This window comes from Phascolarctos cinereus, unplaced genomic scaffold (genome assembly GCF_003287225.1).
Source record: "Phascolarctos cinereus isolate Bilbo 61053 unplaced genomic scaffold, phaCin_HiC Scaffold_726;HRSCAF=1367, whole genome shotgun sequence".
NCBI lineage: Eukaryota > Metazoa > Chordata > Mammalia > Diprotodontia > Phascolarctidae > Phascolarctos > Phascolarctos cinereus.
In genome coordinates this window covers 85028871-85046451 of record NW_027556098.1, presented here as the reverse complement: position 1 = coordinate 85046451, position 17581 = coordinate 85028871, and the positions used below count along the sequence as shown (strand labels likewise).

Genomic DNA, 17581 nt, shown 5'->3' with positions numbered 1-17581 from the left:
CTAGGAACTAAAAGATACAAATATATTAAGAGTATATAAATATATATGTATATACATATAGATGTTTTAGGAATATGTAGGTATATATATTTGTATATATGGGGGTGCATATTGTTGTTATTATTTTTTTTTTTTTGGTGAGGCAATCGGGGTTAAGTGACTTGCCCAGGGTCACACAGCTAGTTAAGTGTCAAGTGTCTGAGGTCATATTTGAACTCAGGTCCTCCTGACTCCAAGGCCAGAGCTCTATCCCTGTGCCACCTAGCTGCCCCAGTGCATATTATTTTTAAGATAATATATGTTATTGATATATTTTATATTTCAAGATTTTATATAAACATCTATATGTATAGATTTTTATCACTGCTCCCTCAAGTATTTAGCCTGTAAAAGTACATAAGAAAGGACTCAAAGGCCTGACTGGCTGGCTTTATACTTACACACAAAGGAAACAGCTGCCTACATGATATAATTTGAGAGCATTTAAAAATTTTCCCTACAGCCAGTCTCCAGGGCCTGAAATTTTACCATTAGAGAGTCACTCCTTCAGATAATGATAAGAATTTTCTAATCAAATGCATGGAAAGTATTACACTTTAAGCTTGTGGCCTGCTATTAATACCATACAATTCCTCTTCAATATGAAAAACAGCTGAGAACCAACCATGGACAGGGAGAAGTGTGAAGCAAGGGGCAATCTGCAGAGAAGGGCATCCCCTTATGAAGCTGATGCACTTAGCAGATGGGAGCTATCATAAGAATACTGGCCTACCAAGGTAGGTAAGAGGGCCATCAAGTGGGAAGTAGGAAGGGGCAGATAACAAACGTGCCCATTCTTCAAAATCTTACTTCAGGCTAGCCCCTCTTGGGAGTAGGATATGGTCTCAAAACTCTGCTGGGAAGTACATGTGTGTGTGACTGAGAAGCAAAGCTCTACACAAGCTAAATCCTGTCATCACCCAATTGCTCCCTCTATCGGCTAATTCTCTAAACTGACTTTAATTCAGTCCCTCTGATGTGCTTGTTAAAGAAGGTAGAGATATACAGCCAATGAGGTACAGAAATCTATCCTGCTCGACAGGAAAACAGAAAGGGGAAGGGGCATTCAGAATGCATGCCGTCTTGGGGTGGGGAGAGGAGTGAGATGGGGAGAAAAAGTGGAACTCAAGATCTTGTGGAAGTGAATGTTGAAAACTAAAAATAAATTAATTATAAAAAAAATAAAGAAGGTAGAGTTGGCTACTGCTTAGTGGAAGAGTTCTTTTTCTTGTTAATGATGTACTTTGCCTTGTTTTCTGAATTTATTACCCTCCTTGAATATGGGCAGGATTTCAAAGGTAGGATTTGACATTATGATGATAATGTTCTATTTTGTCCTACTACCAAGAGAGGTAGGGTGGCAAAATGGAGAGAATGCTAGCCTTGGAGTCAAGAAGACTGGGGTTCAGGGCAGCTAAGTGGGCACAATAGAAAGAGCACCGGCCCTGGAGCCAGGAGAACTCGAGTTCAAATCCAACCTCAGACACTTGATACTTACAAGCTGATGTCATTTAACTCTGATTGCCTCTCCAAAAAAAACCCCCAAAAAACAAAAAACAAAACTTAAAAAAAATAAGACTGGGGTTCAAATCTCACTGCTGACACATGACTATAGAAAAGTCACTTGCGCTTCAGAGGCATCTAAGTGGTACAGCGGATAGAGCGCTGGGCCTAGAACTAGGAAGGCCTGAGTTTAAATGTGCCTTCAGACACTAGCTGTGTAACCCTGATCAATCACTTGACCTCTGTTTACCTCAGTTTCCTTAACTATAAAATTGAGATAATATTAGCACTTATCTCCCAGGGTTGTTGTGAGGAATAAATGAGATAATATTTGTAAAGCTTTTAGCAAAGTGCCTGGCACAAAGAAGCTTAATAAATTGTTTTCTTCCTTCTCTATGAGCCCCAGTTCCCTCATCAGTAATAATAATAAAAACTAGAATCTATGTAGTACTTTAAGGCTCCCAAAGCACTTTACAAATATTATCTCATTTGATCCTCTCAACCACCCAGGAAAAAAAAAATAAATTTATTTATTTATTCATTCATTTTATTCTCCCCACTTTACAGATGGGAAAACTGAGGCTTAGAGAGGTTATATGACTTGCTCAGAGTCACACAGTTATTAAGTGTCTGAGGCAGTATCTGAACTCAGGTCTTCTGGATTTCAAGTTCAACACTTCACCCTTTGCTCTAACTGCCACAGTAATAAGGAGAATAATAGTAGCACCTAACTCACAAGGGTATTATAAAGATCAAATGAGATAATCTATGTAAAGTACTTTGCAAACTCTGAAGTGCTACCTAAATGTCAGCTACTGATGGTGTTCTCGAGGACAGAGAGCTGAGGACCTTTTTTGTCTAAGATAAAAATTTTGACTGCTAAGACTAGAACGGCTACACAATAAAGAACCGAGAGAAAAGAAGAAAGTGGCATCAAGATCACCTGTCCTTTTCATTACTGAGTGACTTATTTTAATAACCATGTCCAGGAAATGTTTTACATGATTGCACATGTATAACCCATATCAGATTGCTTTCACGTTTCTGGAAGGGGACAGAAACACAGAATTTTGAATTCAAATTTTAAAAAATGTTAAAAGTGGTTTTTACATGTAATTGGGGAAAAATAAAATGTTATTAAAAATAACCACATCTAAGTGCTTGGATATATAAATTTTTACCTACAGAAGTGAGGCTAGATGAATCAAGTTACTCCATTTATTACTCATTACATACAAAATACTGCAAATGTAATCCCCATTTGGGGACACTTCTTTCTTAAGAAGAACAAACATTAGCATTAAATAGGACTTACTTCAATTCTCTCTGCTTATAAGTTGAGTTACTAGTCTTCTCTGTTGTAATCTGAATGTGTGATAAAATTTCAAGGTTTTTTTTTTCCTTTTCTTTGCAACTTTTGCAAAAGGCTTTACCTCACTCCATGCCAAGATAATGGTAATTTCTTCCAGGATTTTTCCCAAGATAAATACTAGCACCTGAATAAATAAGTGACTAGTAATCCCTTCCTACTTTTCCAGTTTTCTGACACCTTACTCCACTCTACGTATTCTGCAACCCAGTGGCACTGGCCTCCTTGCTGTCCCTCTGCTGACTCTGCACTTTCACTGGCTCTCCCCCTTGCCCAGAATTCTCACCCTCCTCATCCTCACCTCCTGGCTTCCCTGGCTCACTTCAGGTGTCAGCTAAATTCTTCTACAAGAAGCCTCTCTCAATCCTCCTTAATGCTAGTGTCTCCTCCCTGAGATAATCTCGAACATATCCTGTATATATCTTGTCTGCACATAGTTGTTTACTTGTCTCCTGTTAATCTGTGAGCTCCTTGCCTCTTAAGTAAGAGCTTAATCAATTGCTTCTTGAGTTGGCTAGGCAGACTATATGCCTTGAGATAAATATAAGGTTTAACATCGTTGGGCTAATTATGAAAACCTGTCTAGCATAGGGTCTTCCCTGTTAATAACCACCTTCATATGGAGGTACTGAGGTTCTTGAACGTCTGCCAAAGTTGGCAACATTGGCCTGATGGACCAATCACAAGTTCAAAATAATACGTCCACAAGCTCAGTCACATGTGCAGTAGCCAAGTAGTAATGCCAGGTCTTCAAAGACAGTGAAAAAAGGGGACATGATCAGAAACAGCATTTTTTTCTGTGTAAATTACTAGACTGATCTAGCCTCAAATTCCATTCCTACCGAAGACTTGTCCCGCTTACCTCACACAGACGCTAATAGTTTTATTAGTATACTGAAGGCCTTATCAAGCACCAAGAACTCTTCAAGCCTGGAGGAAAACATCCTTCATCTGGAAGGACCTGAGCGAGACCCTGGTAGTTTCCACATCCCCCGTACTCATTCTAAGTTCAGCCAGATTTAATATGCTTCAATAAACCACGCTGAACTAAAATGAGCTGTGTGTTAAGTTCTACTCTTACCTTTTAGTAGTAGGGAGGTAGCCTTAACCAAATAACCCTCCATTTAGACAATATGCCCTGCAAAACGTTTGGTGATAAATAGAAAAGTCTGATCATCTCTCCAACACCTACAATCAGTCCCAGGACTGGCACACAGTAAGCACTTAATAAATGCTTGTTGACTGATTGGTTGACCTTCAGTATTGGACACCAGGACAGTCTAACAGCATACAGGATCATTGTGTTAGCCAGCATAGACAACAGCCAGCTTCTGGAGCTAGTCAGTTTCACAAATGCATATTCACTACAAATGATAAGAAGGAATCAATAGAGCTACAGTTCTGGTGGGAGGCCAGTTCACCAACAATGCATCTATGCTCACTGCAAGCATGGCAAATACTGAAGGACAGATTGGAAAGGAACAGAAACAGCTCCTCCATGGTGAGCTAATATGGATGAAGATCAGGCAGGGAAAGAAGAAGAAGAAATGGCTCACTGTTGAACTTGGCCAGCACAGTATTGTTATCAATATTATATCACCATCACCTCACATTTACAGAGATGGCAATTTTAACTTTTCAAAGTGTTTCACATCTATTCTTTCCTTTCATGTTGAAAGCATCTGCAGCAAAGACATCCGACACCCACCCAGTGTTTAACCTATCCAAGATGAGGCAGCTCAATGGGACCAAATCATCTTTCAGCACAAAAGTCAAGGAGGCAAAGATGAAAACAAAAATGGGGCCCACAAAGAAAGACTGAGCAGATTACATGTAAAGAACAGAGAGATACAGAATGGTCTTCAGAGCCAACCTGCACACGTGGACACCAATAAGTGGAGGATGTGCCAACTAGTACAAAGGACAAAGACATATTGTTAGGGAGCTTGCCAAGTGGGATTCCTAGAGAAGAAGAGAAATCTCAACTCTTCAGAGCCTATAAATTAACAAACAAACAACAACAACAACAAAAGGAATACTTACATTCCCCTCCTTTTCAAAGTCAGGTGGAAGAAGCTTCACAAAGTTATCTGGAAACACTCCTCGTCTGCCATTCAGTTCTCCTTCCCACCAGCCTACATCGATGCAGTCCTAAGATATAAAAAGGCAGAAATTGAGAAACAGGAGACACATATTCTCTCTCTCTCTCTCTCTCTCTCTCTCTCTCTCTCTCTCTCTCTCTCTCTCTCTCTCTCTCTGCCACTAAAACTTTTGGAATGACCTGCATAATACACATGGAATGAGCTCCATTCATGTAAAAGGGATATTAGGCATTCTAAACGGATTGTGAGGACAGTTGGTAAATCAATAATCATTTATTAACAGTTTACTATGTACCAGGCACTGTGCCAAGTGCTGGAATAATAAAGACAAAAAAAAAGTCCCTTCCCTCAAGGATCTCACAGTCTAATGCAAACAACTATACACAAACTAGATACAGGATATATTGGGGATAATCTCAAAGGTAAGACACTAAGATTAAAGGAAGGCTTTTTTATAGAAGGTTAGGATTTTATCTGACATTTGAAAGAAGCCAGGGAAACCAGGCAGCAGAGACGGGCAGGAAAATAACACCAGGCACAAGGGACAGCCAGGGGAAATGCCTGGAATGAGGATGTAGAGTACTCTGTGCAAAAAACAGCAAAGAGGTCAGTGCCACTGGGGTGCAGACTATACAGAGGAAAGGCGTAAGAAGACTGAGTAAAGGTTATTAGAAGGTAAATTTAGGCTCAAAATAGCTGTAAAAAATGGGACTATCCAAAAATGGAATGGGTGGTCTGAAGTTAATGAGTGCTCAGTCCCTAAAAGTATCATCATAGTTTTATAGCAAAGGGACCGAACACATAACCCACAACACTCCAGAGGGCAACTTGTGCCAGATTAAAATGTAATTGGGAAATATTTAAGAAAACAAATAAAAATAAAATAAAACATAGATAATATTACATTTAAAACTAAGTCAATATGTAGCCTGCAGAGATCCTCCTATATGGGTTAGGGGCCCTGGTTTTTTTTTGAGTTTGGCCACCATTTCAGAGCATCAGAGGTTTAAGGCCAGAAAGGGCTTCACAGCTCATCTAATCCAACTCCTACCTTTTAGAGATGAGAAAACTGAGCCCTGAAAGAAAGTCACACTGAGTAAGCAGAAGGATTCAAACTCAGGTCCTTTGACTCCAGCTTCCCATTAATGCTCTTTTTAAAGAAATGGTGCCTAACCACTTGCTGGGGATGTCATAGAATAATGCCAAAATAGGTGAGAGGCTGGACTACAGCAGTGGTATCCAGCTCAAAGAGAAAAGGCAGCCTCAAAATCACACAAAGATCTTGTTGGCAGCATACTGACTTAGAAAACCACATATAGCCATTATCTATGTTCTACCGTATTTTAGCTGATAGGTCACTAATTACTACTAAATTTTAAAATCTCATTTTGATGTATGTCTTCTGTTTTTACATTACCTTTATTTCAAAATATATCACTTTCCTTGGAAAAAAGTTTTTTAAAAAAGGCCAGGGAAGTACTTCAGCAAACCAAATGTTTTAATTATGTTTGACCATATATACAATATTCCATAACCACTGTCCCCTACCTCTGCAAAGAAGGGAGAAAGGTTCATTTTCTGAACACTTTTCCAAGGCCAAACTTGGAACACAATACTCCTACCAACTTTAAAGGAATATGCCACTCTTAATTTTTATGACTAAATATACACCCACTGAATCATCGTGCCAATAAAATTCTAGCTTTCCACTCTTTTTCCGTAAATGTAAATCAAGGAGATGTGTGTGTGTGTGTGTGTGTGTGTGTGTCTGTGCGCGCGCGCGCATATATTTATAAATAAGTTTTGAATACAGTAATCAGAGGCAGGTGGGTGGCACAGTGGATGGAGCACTGGGCTTGGAGTCAGGAAGACCTGAATTCAAATCCAGATGCAGAAATTGCATAGCTGTGTGACCTTGGGCAAGTCACTTAACCTCTGTTTTACACTAGAGAAGGAAATGGAAAACCATTTCTTTATTTGCCAAGAAAACCCCATGGACAGAGGTCCACAGGGTCACAAAGAGTCAAACAGGAATGAAATGAGTGAACAAAAACAATGTAATTACCCAAGCAAACAATCCCAGTACTCCAAATGCCCTGTTAGGTACTATGAGCAAAAGGGACACACAGGGTCATAAAAGTTCAGTTCATTCATGGTACAGGTGAGACAGCTGAGCCAAGGGAGGGTAAGTATGTGTGCAAGGTCATAGATGCGGCAAGCAGCAGAGGTAGCATTTGCACTAAAGGACTAAGGTCCACATCCACAGTTATTTCCCTAAGATGATGCTACATCTGTCTATATTTGAATTTTTGCTTGGAAACTCAAATTATTTATTCCATTTAAAGGGGCCTTTAATAATATCCTGACTTCTTATGTGGAACTCCTATAATGCCTCATCTCTTGAGGTCTCTGTATGTAAATAATAAAGTCTCTTTCAGCTGTGGCAAATAAAAGACTTTTCCATCACGAGTCTGTCCCATATGTTACAAAATCTCTTCTGTAGTAGAGGGGAGTAATTTTGGAAACTGAATCTTATAAGGATTCCTAATAGGCAGCCGGTGGTACATGGATAGAGCACTAGGCCTACAAGACTTGAGTTCAAATCAAGCCTCAGGCATTTTACTAGCTTGTGTGACCCTGGGCAAGTCACTTGGTCTCTGCCTTAGTTTCCCCAACTGTAAAATGGGGATAATAACAGTAAATATTTTTCAAGATTATTGTGATGGCTAAATGAGATATTTGTAAAAGTGTTTAGCACAGTGCCCGGCATGTAGCAGGTGTTATAAAAATGGTTATTCCCTTCCTCCTCTTCCCTCTAACAACATATAGTAACTACCCTTAAATTTGATCTTAGGAAATAAAAATTTGCATCTAAGTTCAGAATTAGCAATTAGCAAGGACAAGATTCACATCTAAGTTCAGAATGAACTAGACTGAGTATAACAAAATTTGAATTTCTATAATGATGAAGCTGTGCATCCTTCTGGGATAATTACAACGAAAAGACTTTGAAATACTTTTTTTCTCCATTTGCATTTGCATTATATTATCTCAGGCTGAGGAATCTGATGCAATCCTGGAATATCCACAGGGTTAGTTGATGGTTTGTTTTTTAATTAAGGGGAAGTTGAGGGTAGAAAATCTTTGCACAAGAGCCTAAAAAAAATCTCATCAGTTTCCCTTCCTTTATTTAGCCTCTGCTCCTGGATAAATTCTGGCCACCTGCAATGTCCTCCTTGCTCCTTGTCTAAGTGCCCTTCCCCTTACTCAAAAGCTGGTTCTAATATCAGGTCCTACAGAAATGTCAACTAATACCACACAATAATTACTCCTTCTGTACACATACTAGTTTATGGTCTATTGTAGACAAAGTGAATTTTAAATGTTTTTTCCATCACTTTGGTGGTGGGCAGTGGGCTAAAAGTCCCTCAAGGTCATGGACTTGGTTTTATATTTCTTTTGTATCTGGTTGGGACCATGGTGCCTCATAATTGATTTATTGTGATTACTTTTTGAAATTTTTCTTTCTAGTTTTCTCAGTATTCCTGAATGAACATTTATGTTTCCCTTAGATCCAACCCTAATAGTAAAAGAAAAATTATAATGACAATGAGGCGATTTCCATCCAATAAATAACACAAGGCTATGTGGCAGACTTCTAGAACTTATCTCTAAAAATACTACAAAACTTTGTGGGGTGGTTTTCTATTCAGTGTTATCTTTTTTTTTTTAATGTAGGGTCTTGAATGACAGGCCAAAGAGTATGGACATAACTCATCCATAATACGTTTTTAAATACATTTCTGTAGCACTCTGGGGTTTTCTAAGCACTTTCCTCATCACAGCTGTGTGGCTGTAGTATAAACATCGTTAACCCTACTACAGAGGTTGACTATTTTAGGATTTATCCTGGCTCTAGCCCTTATTGGGAATCATGGCATGAGTTTGTGACTCAATTTCCTAATCTGTAAGAGGGTCATAATGCTACTTGTATCTAACTACCTCGTAGAATTGTTATGAGGAAAACATATTGTAGACCTTAAAACAATATGGAAATGTGAGTTGCCAAGATTAAGGGAAGTTTAAAATGCTAAGTAAAGAGACCAAGGAACACATATGGCTGCTTGTCCTGATTGCTAGGAATAAATACAAGGGTCACACTGAAGATAAATACATGGAGCAGAAGCTGCCAGTGTGACTGGCTTAAGAAAACTAAAAAATGAAGCCTATTAAAGAGCAGAATGGAAATGGTAATTAATACCAGGACATCTGATGAGAGATGGCAGTCTCTACAGAAAACTTGAGAAAATTTTTCCCCTCAACAACTCCAAGGCTAATTTAAGGCGAAATCTGAAGAATTATTTTGACTCCAAAATGAGAAGTGAAACTGACGATGAAGTTTTCTCATACAAAACCAAAAACTGAAATATACAAGCAGTTAAGATGACAATGAACAGGAAGCTATCCAGCAGAGATGGGGGTGCTAGAAGAACCAAATACTCCTAAATCTCTTAGTAGGTACACACAAGGAATAAAATATATAAATTAAAGTATTGAGAAGAAAGTGGATAAGAAAAGGAAAAGTTGAGGAAACGGACACACTTAGACCCCAATTCTGCTCCTAGGGTCAGGAATGTGGAGATAAACTTTTGGCTGCTTAATTAATCACACAAAGACGAATTCCCAAGCTGGGGTATTTGTTCTTCCAAAATTAAATCTCAAGAGGGACCAAGAAATAGTCTTTCTGCCATAACACTAGGGCGGTACTCATAGTAAAACATTTACGGCTCGAAAAAACATAAATATTACTTTTCTTGTGAAGGGTAAGATTGAGAGACAAAGTAAGAGGCCCAACGGAAGCTACACACCTTCTGGCCTCCTAGAAGGGGGGAGATCAGCCCCTCTAATACTTCCTAATGATGAATGATCCCCCTCGGTGGAATATGCCCTGTTGAGAGCCACACCCAAGGCACAGGGGATGGACTGATTCCCTACCACCTACTTCTGAGCAAGTCAACTGGAAATTAAGTTTTCTCTTGATTTCAGAAGCATCTCAGGAAAAGAGGACTTAGATGAAAAGGGACTAAAGGTCCAAGCTGGGGCACTGACCACGCCACAGGAGCCTAGGCAAATCAGACAACGATATGCAGAGAGGGGTATTACGATGGAATAGGGGAGAAATATAAACTTGAATGGGAAGGAGAATACTTGGGTTTTAGTTCTGGCTCTGACGCTCACAAGCTATGTGTCTTCACCTTATCAAAGTCACATCATCTTTCTGGGTCTTGCTTTTCTTGCTCATCATAATAAGGATAGTAACAGTAGTTTACATTTCTACAGGGCTCAAAGACTTAAAAGCATTTTCCTCATGATGGAGGGATAAGCAATAACTCCGAATGAGTCACCGAGGGGAAGCCTGTGACCATGGAAGAAGTACCAGATGTGGAGTCAGAAGTCCTGGTTTTGAATTCTGGCTTTGCTACTCTGAGGGTAGTAGATACTCTTCAGTTCCTCTCTTTCAATTAGAAGTAAGTACTGAAGAGACAGAAGAAAGGAAAGCAGCTGTCACTGTCTCTAAAGAGAATTCCCTTCCTAATTTTTCAGAGACAAGAGACTTCCGGAGTCTAGCTAGCATAGAGGGGGGAAAAGGAAGTCACCATCACCTGTGTGACCTTCAGCAAGTCAATTAACCTCTGTGGGTTTCACTTCACTCATCTGTAAAGTGAAAGGGTTGTTTAAGTTTAAGACCACTTCCGATTCTAAATCTACAATCTACAATCCTGCTGGCTTCAATCCTCTGGGCCTCAGTTTCCTCTTCTGTAAAATGAAAGGGTTAGTTAGACTAGATGATCTCTAGGTCCGTTCCAGCTCCAACTTTCTATGGTTCTACTCTCAACCTCTATTCTTCACAAGAGCAAGTTAAATTGTAGGAGACAACCCCTGAAAATCAGAGAGGGCCTTCAAGATGGCCTCAGAACCTTTCAGAAGCTGAAAATCATCTATCGCCTCATTTCCAAGCATTTCAAATGAACTACAAACTCTGCTTGATCTTAACACAACTAAAATAAAGGCCCACATTTTGATTTTTTCCCCCTCTGCACTGTTAAAAAAAAAAATCCAAGCATTAGCCAAAGCGACATTGCGTAAGAGGAACTGTATGTGTGATATAATAGCTTGGAAGAACTTCATTCCCTAAGCCTGCTAAAAGGGAAGTCCTGTTTTCTCAGGAAACACTAGACCTTATTTGAGTGTAGATGAGCACTACACAAAGCAGAAATATTCACATTTCCAACCCACAGGGGGAAAAATTAGTTTAACACCTGGCCCAAGTTAAAGTTTGGTACCACTTTGCCCCATCATTTCTCCTTTGGTGGTGAGCTCTCACAGCTGTTGGTAAATGATTTCCAAGTTATCAAAAGCTCCCAGCTTTGAGGAGGCTGCTTGTGCAGAGGCATAAATGGGGAAAGTGAATACTGCATAGGTTGCCAGGGTGGAATGTGAATAAGCTGCTGTGAGCCCCAAGTCAGTTTTCACACCCCATAGCATTCCACCCATGTTAAAAGGAAGCATATTTCAATATTTTTAAATGAAATCCTTCTGCAGAGAACCTCAAGGGACTGTAAGGAGACAGAGCTCCATCTATGTGAGAACCCATCAGCTCTCAGGGGTTCAGCTTGTTACCACTTCCCCACTCCCCCCCTCCCAATTCCCCAAGAGATATAATTATTCTGTGCAGCTGGAGTATCAGCTCAATTTTTCACAACGTTCCCATAAGCTGGTTACTAAAGTGAACTCATCAACATTATAGTTTGAAAGGCAACAGGAAAAAAGAAGTATTAGCATAGCCTATAGATAGCAGAAGTTCACTGGGGAAATACAGGGCATCGCCCCAGAAAGCAAAGCCAGTGACCAAGACCTAGGCTCCCAACACAAGAAGCCTGGGTCAGTACCCTCTGTGCCCCAGCAGGAGAGCTCAATCTCTTTAAAGGCCAGGGAATAAAGAAACACCATGAGTAAAAAGAAACGTACCATAGACTCATATTATGAGAAGAGTGAAGATCAAGACAGAAATTCTGAAGAGGACAACATTGTCAACAAACCCACATCTGCAACAACAAAAGGGAGTATGAACTGGTCTGAAGCCCAAAAAGCCTTCTTAGAAGAGCTCAAGAAGGATTTTAATAGTCAAATGAGAGAGGTAAAAGAGTCCTTCAAAAACACAATTGGCCAGTTGGAAAAAAAATACACTGAAGAAAACAAGTCCCTAAAAAACACAATTGGCCAATTGAAGAAGGAAGGACAAAAACTAACAGAAGAGTACACTGAAGAAAAAGTCCCTAAAAAAACAATTGGCCAGTTGAAGAAGGAAGTACAAAAACTAACAGAAGAAAACAATCTGTTAAAAACTAGAATTGGACAAATGGAAACTAATGTCTCTATGAGAGAGCAAGAATCAGTCAAACAGAAACAAAAAATGAAAAATCGATGAAAATGTAAAATACCTCATCAGTAAAACCGACCTGGAAAATCGACTCAGGAGAGACAATTTAAAAATTATTGGACTACCTGAAAATCATGATGAAAAAAAGAGCCTGGACAGTATCTTTCAGGAAATCATAAAGGAAAAGCCCGAAGTCCTAGAACCAGAAGGGAAAATAACCATAGAAAGAATCCACGATCACCACCTGAAAGAGATCCCAAATTGACAACGCCAAGAAATATAGCAAAATTCCAAAATTACCAGATGAAAGAGAAGGTGCTGCAAGCAGCCAGAAAGAAAGAATTTAAATATCATGGAACCACAGTCAGGATTACACAGGACCTTGCAGCTTCTACATTAAAAGACCGCAGGGCATGGAACATGATATTCCGTAAGGCAAAGGAGCTTGGAATGCAGCCAAGGATCAATTACAGCAAAAATGAGCATCATTTTTCAAGGGAGGAGGTGGATATTCAACGAAATAGGAGACTTCCAAACTTTCCTGATAAAAAGACCAGAGCTCAACAAAAAATTTGATCTTCAAGTACAGGACTCAAGAAGGACAAAAAGGTAAATGGGACAGAAGATACAATATGTTGTTAATAAGGGGGGGCTGTTTACATCCCTACAAGGGAATATGACTTGCAACCCTTGAGAACTGTATTGTTATTACACTTGTTAAAGGAGTATACATAAAGAGGGTGGATATTAGTTGACTTTGATGTAATGATAAAAAAAAATCTAATCAAGTGGGTTAAATGGATCCAAATAAGTGGATCAATCTGATCTTAGAAAAGTACTGAGAAAGGAGGAGGCAGACAAGGGTAAATTACATTACAGGAAAAGACACAAAATCCTATTACAGCAGAGGGAAAGAAGGGGGGGGAGCATTGTTTGAACCTTACTCTCATCAGATTAGGCTCAAGAAGGGCATAATATAATTAGTTAGGTATAGAAATCTAACTTGCCCTATACCAGCAGGAGGGGAAAAGGGGAAAGAAAAGGGAGGGGGGAAAGAAGGGAGGGAAGCAGCAGTAAGACTAAAGGGGAAGAAAAGGGAAAGGGATAATAAAAGAGGGAAGGGACTGAAGGAGGCGGTGGTCAAAAGCAAAACCTAGTGAAGGGGGAAAGGAAAAAGGAGAAAGAAAAGCATAAATGGGGGGAAAAAAGGATGGAGAAAAAACAGATAGATAGTATCATAACTGTGAATGTGATGGGATGAACTCTCCATAAAACAGAAACGGATTGCAGAATGGATTAAAAACCATAATCCTACAATATGTTGTTTACAGGCAACACATTTGAAAAAGAGTGACACATATAGGGTAAAGGAAAAAGGCTGGAGCAGAATATATTATACTTCAGCTGAAGTAAAAAAAGCAGGGGTAGCAATCCTGATCTCAGATAAAGCAAAAGCAAAAATAGATCCAATCAAAAGAGATAAGGAAGGAAGCTACATCCTGCTAAAAGGCACCATAGACAATGAAGTAATATCATTACTAAATATATATGCACCAAATGGTATAGCATCCAAATTCTTACAGGAGAAGTTCAGGGAGTTACAGGAAGAAATAGACAGCAAAACTATACTAGTGGGGGACCTGAACCTTCCCCTCGGCACTAGATAAGTCTAACCACAAAATACACAAGAAAGAAGTTAAGGAGGTGAACAGAACATTAGAAAAGTTAGTATGATAGACCTCTGGAGAAAACTGAATGGGAAGAGAAAGGAATATACTTTTTTCTCTTCAGTACATGGCACATACACAAAAATTGACCATGTACTAGGGCATAAAAACCTCACAATCCAGTGCAGAAAGGCAGAAATATTAAATGCATCCTTTCCAGATCATGATGAAATAAAAATTATATGTAATAAAGGGCCATGGAAAGATAGACTAAAAAATAATTGGAAACTAAATAATCTAATCTTAAAAAATGATTGGGGAAATACAGGGCCTCGGTGAATGGTCAACTCTAAAATGTATTACGATAGGGGCAGCTAGATGGTGCAGTGGATAGAGCTCTGGCCTTCGAGTCAGGAGGACCTGAGTTCAAATCCCGCCTCAGACACACGATACTTACTAGCTATGTGACCCGGGGCAAGTCACTTAACCCCAATTGCCTCACAAAAGAAAAAGCAAGGTAAAATACATTACAATAGTGACTCTCCTCCCAAAAATTACATACAACTCTCTCATCCCCCTTCCACCAGAACATAAGACTCTTAACTCTGGGACTACCCTGGGCTCTGAGAGGCGAGCATTCACCTTATCTTGATTAGAACCAGGACTTGGAGCTCACTTTCCAGACATTTCCAAATCATGCCTCCATAACATCTTTCCCTTACACATTTTCTCACATTAGAATGTAAGCTACCTAAGGGCATAGACTATCTACATCCTGTCTCATACAGACTGAGAGATAAGAATGGTTTTTACATTTTAAAATAAAAATTGTATTTGAAAATGTAAAAACTGTACAAAGGTCCTTGGGATTTGGGCCTAGGTACTCTAGTGCATTGTTGGTAGGGCTGTCAATCGGTACAAATATTTTGAAAAGCAATTTGGAATTCTAAAGATAAAGTGATAAAAATGCCCAGATCCTTTGACTCAGAGACTATTGCTAGACTTCTACCACAAGGGTACTGATAATTGTCATTTTTATTATATTAGCTCAGCCTACCCATGATGTTTTTTCCAATTATTTAGATCTGACTTTCTCTGTGTGAAAAGTGCTTTGTAATTGCATTTATACAGTTCCTTGGTTTGTTTCAATAGGTAGAGCCAAGGTTACTGATAAGAAATTCCTGACCTACACTAAATATTTATAGCATCACTTTTTTGTGACAGCAAAGAATAAGAAACAAAGTAGATGCCTGTTGATTGAGAAATAGCTAAATGAATGTAATGGAAACTTACTACATCTAAGAAGTAGGAAATATGATGAATACAGTGAAGCATGAAAAGATCTACAAGAACTGATGCAGAACGAAGTAAGCAAAGCCAAGAAAATAACACACACAATGACTACAACAATGTAAAAAGAAAGGACAAAAAAAATGCACAGTGAATATTGCAAAATCACAAAGAACAAGTATGGCTCAAAAGATGGGTATGTAAAGCCACCCCCAATGCATCCCTTTGCAGAGTGGGAGAGGTGTACAACTATAGTACATTGCACGCGATCTCAGACATCTTCGATGTATTCATCAGTTTTGTTTATTTTCCCTTCTTTTTCTTTTGTCTTTAAAAATATTACTTATTTCATGCAATGGCTTTTGGGAGAAAGAGGAAGAAGCACACTAAGGGAAATTACAGGGATATGGAAACACAAAAGGTTACAATAAAAATTCATTTTGAGAAAAAGAAGACATGGATTTGAATACTGGCTCTGACACCTGGCTTTGTCAACTCCTGGAGGGCAGAAACTGCTATATCTTTGTCTTTGTATCCCCAGAGTGACAGAGGAGTCAATATGCAGTAGGCAGTTAATACTTGTTAACTTACTGAAAGTACCTTTAATCTAAGTCTCAAGTTTTGTTTGTTTTTTTAGTCTGTATAATAGGGCTAATGATGTTTAGATCTGATTTTTTTTTTGGAAGCAGTCGGAATCAAGTGACTTGCCCAGGGCCACACAGCCAGTAAGCATCTGAGGCTGGATTTGAACTCAGGTCTTTCCTGACTCTAGGACCAGTGATCTATCCACTGTACCACCTAGCTGCCCCTCTAATAATGTTTTATACTACAGCCACAGAGTTGTGATGAAGAAAGTGCTTAGAAAACCCCAAAGTGTTACAGAAATGTATTATAAAATCTATTGTGATTGAATTATGTCGAAACTCCTTGGCCAATTGTGGTCCTACGTGAGTTATCATCTCCTTACCTTTCAAGTCTTACCTTCCTAACTGGACTATTCTATGTATGTATATAATATTTTCCTTTCTTTGTGCCTTTAATTCCTAATATTGGTCTGTTAAACTTCTACCCATCTTATAGGGAAGGAGAGGGAAGTGAATAAACATTCATAAAGTGCCTACTATGTGGCAGGCACCATGCTAAGTGTTTGATAAATATCATCTCATTTGATCCTCACCATCAGCCTGGGAGGTGGGTACTACTATGAACCCCATTTTACAGTTGAAGAAACTGAGGCGCACTTCTCAAATATATAGGGAACTGAGATGAATTTATAAAAATAAGAGCCATTCCCCAATTGATAAATGTTCAAAGGATCTGAACAAGCAATTTTCAGAAAAAATCAAAATCTATAGTTATAGGAAAAAATGTTCTAAATCTCTATTGCTTATTAAAAACAACTCTGAGATGCCACCTCACACCTATCAGATTGGCTAACATGACAGAAAAGGAAATTGATAAATGTTGGAGGGGATGTGGAGAACTAGGGAAACTAATGCATTGTTGGTGGAGTTGTGAACTGATCCAACAATTCCAGAAAACAATGCCTCAAAACTATACATACCCTGTGACCTTGCAATATCTCTACAAGGTCTGTATCCCATAGAGATCAGAGAAAAAAGACTCATTAAAAAAAATATCTATAGCAGCTATTTTTGTGGTGGCAAAAAATCGGAAATCGAGGGGATGCCCATCAATTGGGAATGGCTAAACAAGCTTTGGTATATGACTGTGATGGAATACTATTGTGTTATAAGAAATAATGAGCAGGATGCTTTCAGAAAAACCTGGGGAGATTTATATGAATTGATGCAAAGTGAAGTGAGAACACCGTATACAATAACAGCAATATTGTAACAATGATCAATTGTCAAAGATCTAGCTATTCTGCTCAATACAATTCCAAAGCACTCATGATGAGAAATTCTATCCACTTCCAGAGAGAAAACCGATGAACTCTGAGTGCACTCAGAAACTGAAGTACAATTTTTTCACTTTTAAAACACTTTTCTTGCTCTTTTTTAAGCCACATGGCTAATATGGAAATATGATTTACATGATTTCACACATATAATTGATATTATATTACTTTCCTTCTTAATGGGTGGGGAAGGAGCAGGAGGAAGGGAGAAAATTTTGAAATTAAAATGTAAAAAAAAATTCTAAAAAA

General features: G+C 38.8%; 1 protein-coding gene across 7 annotated transcripts in view; it reads right to left on the bottom strand.

Annotated features, from left to right (window-relative positions):
* The window catches only part of SH3KBP1 (SH3 domain containing kinase binding protein 1), a 446742-nt gene that overhangs the window by 72920 nt on the left and 356241 nt on the right, over positions 1-17581 (bottom strand). For all 7 annotated transcript variants that reach the window (XM_020989928.2, XM_020989930.2, XM_020989932.2 and 4 more), the window contains one exon: positions 4955-5062. In XM_020989928.2, coding sequence (XP_020845587.1) covers positions 4955-5062 — 108 coding nt within the window. The remainder of the gene's footprint in view (positions 1-4954; positions 5063-17581) is intronic.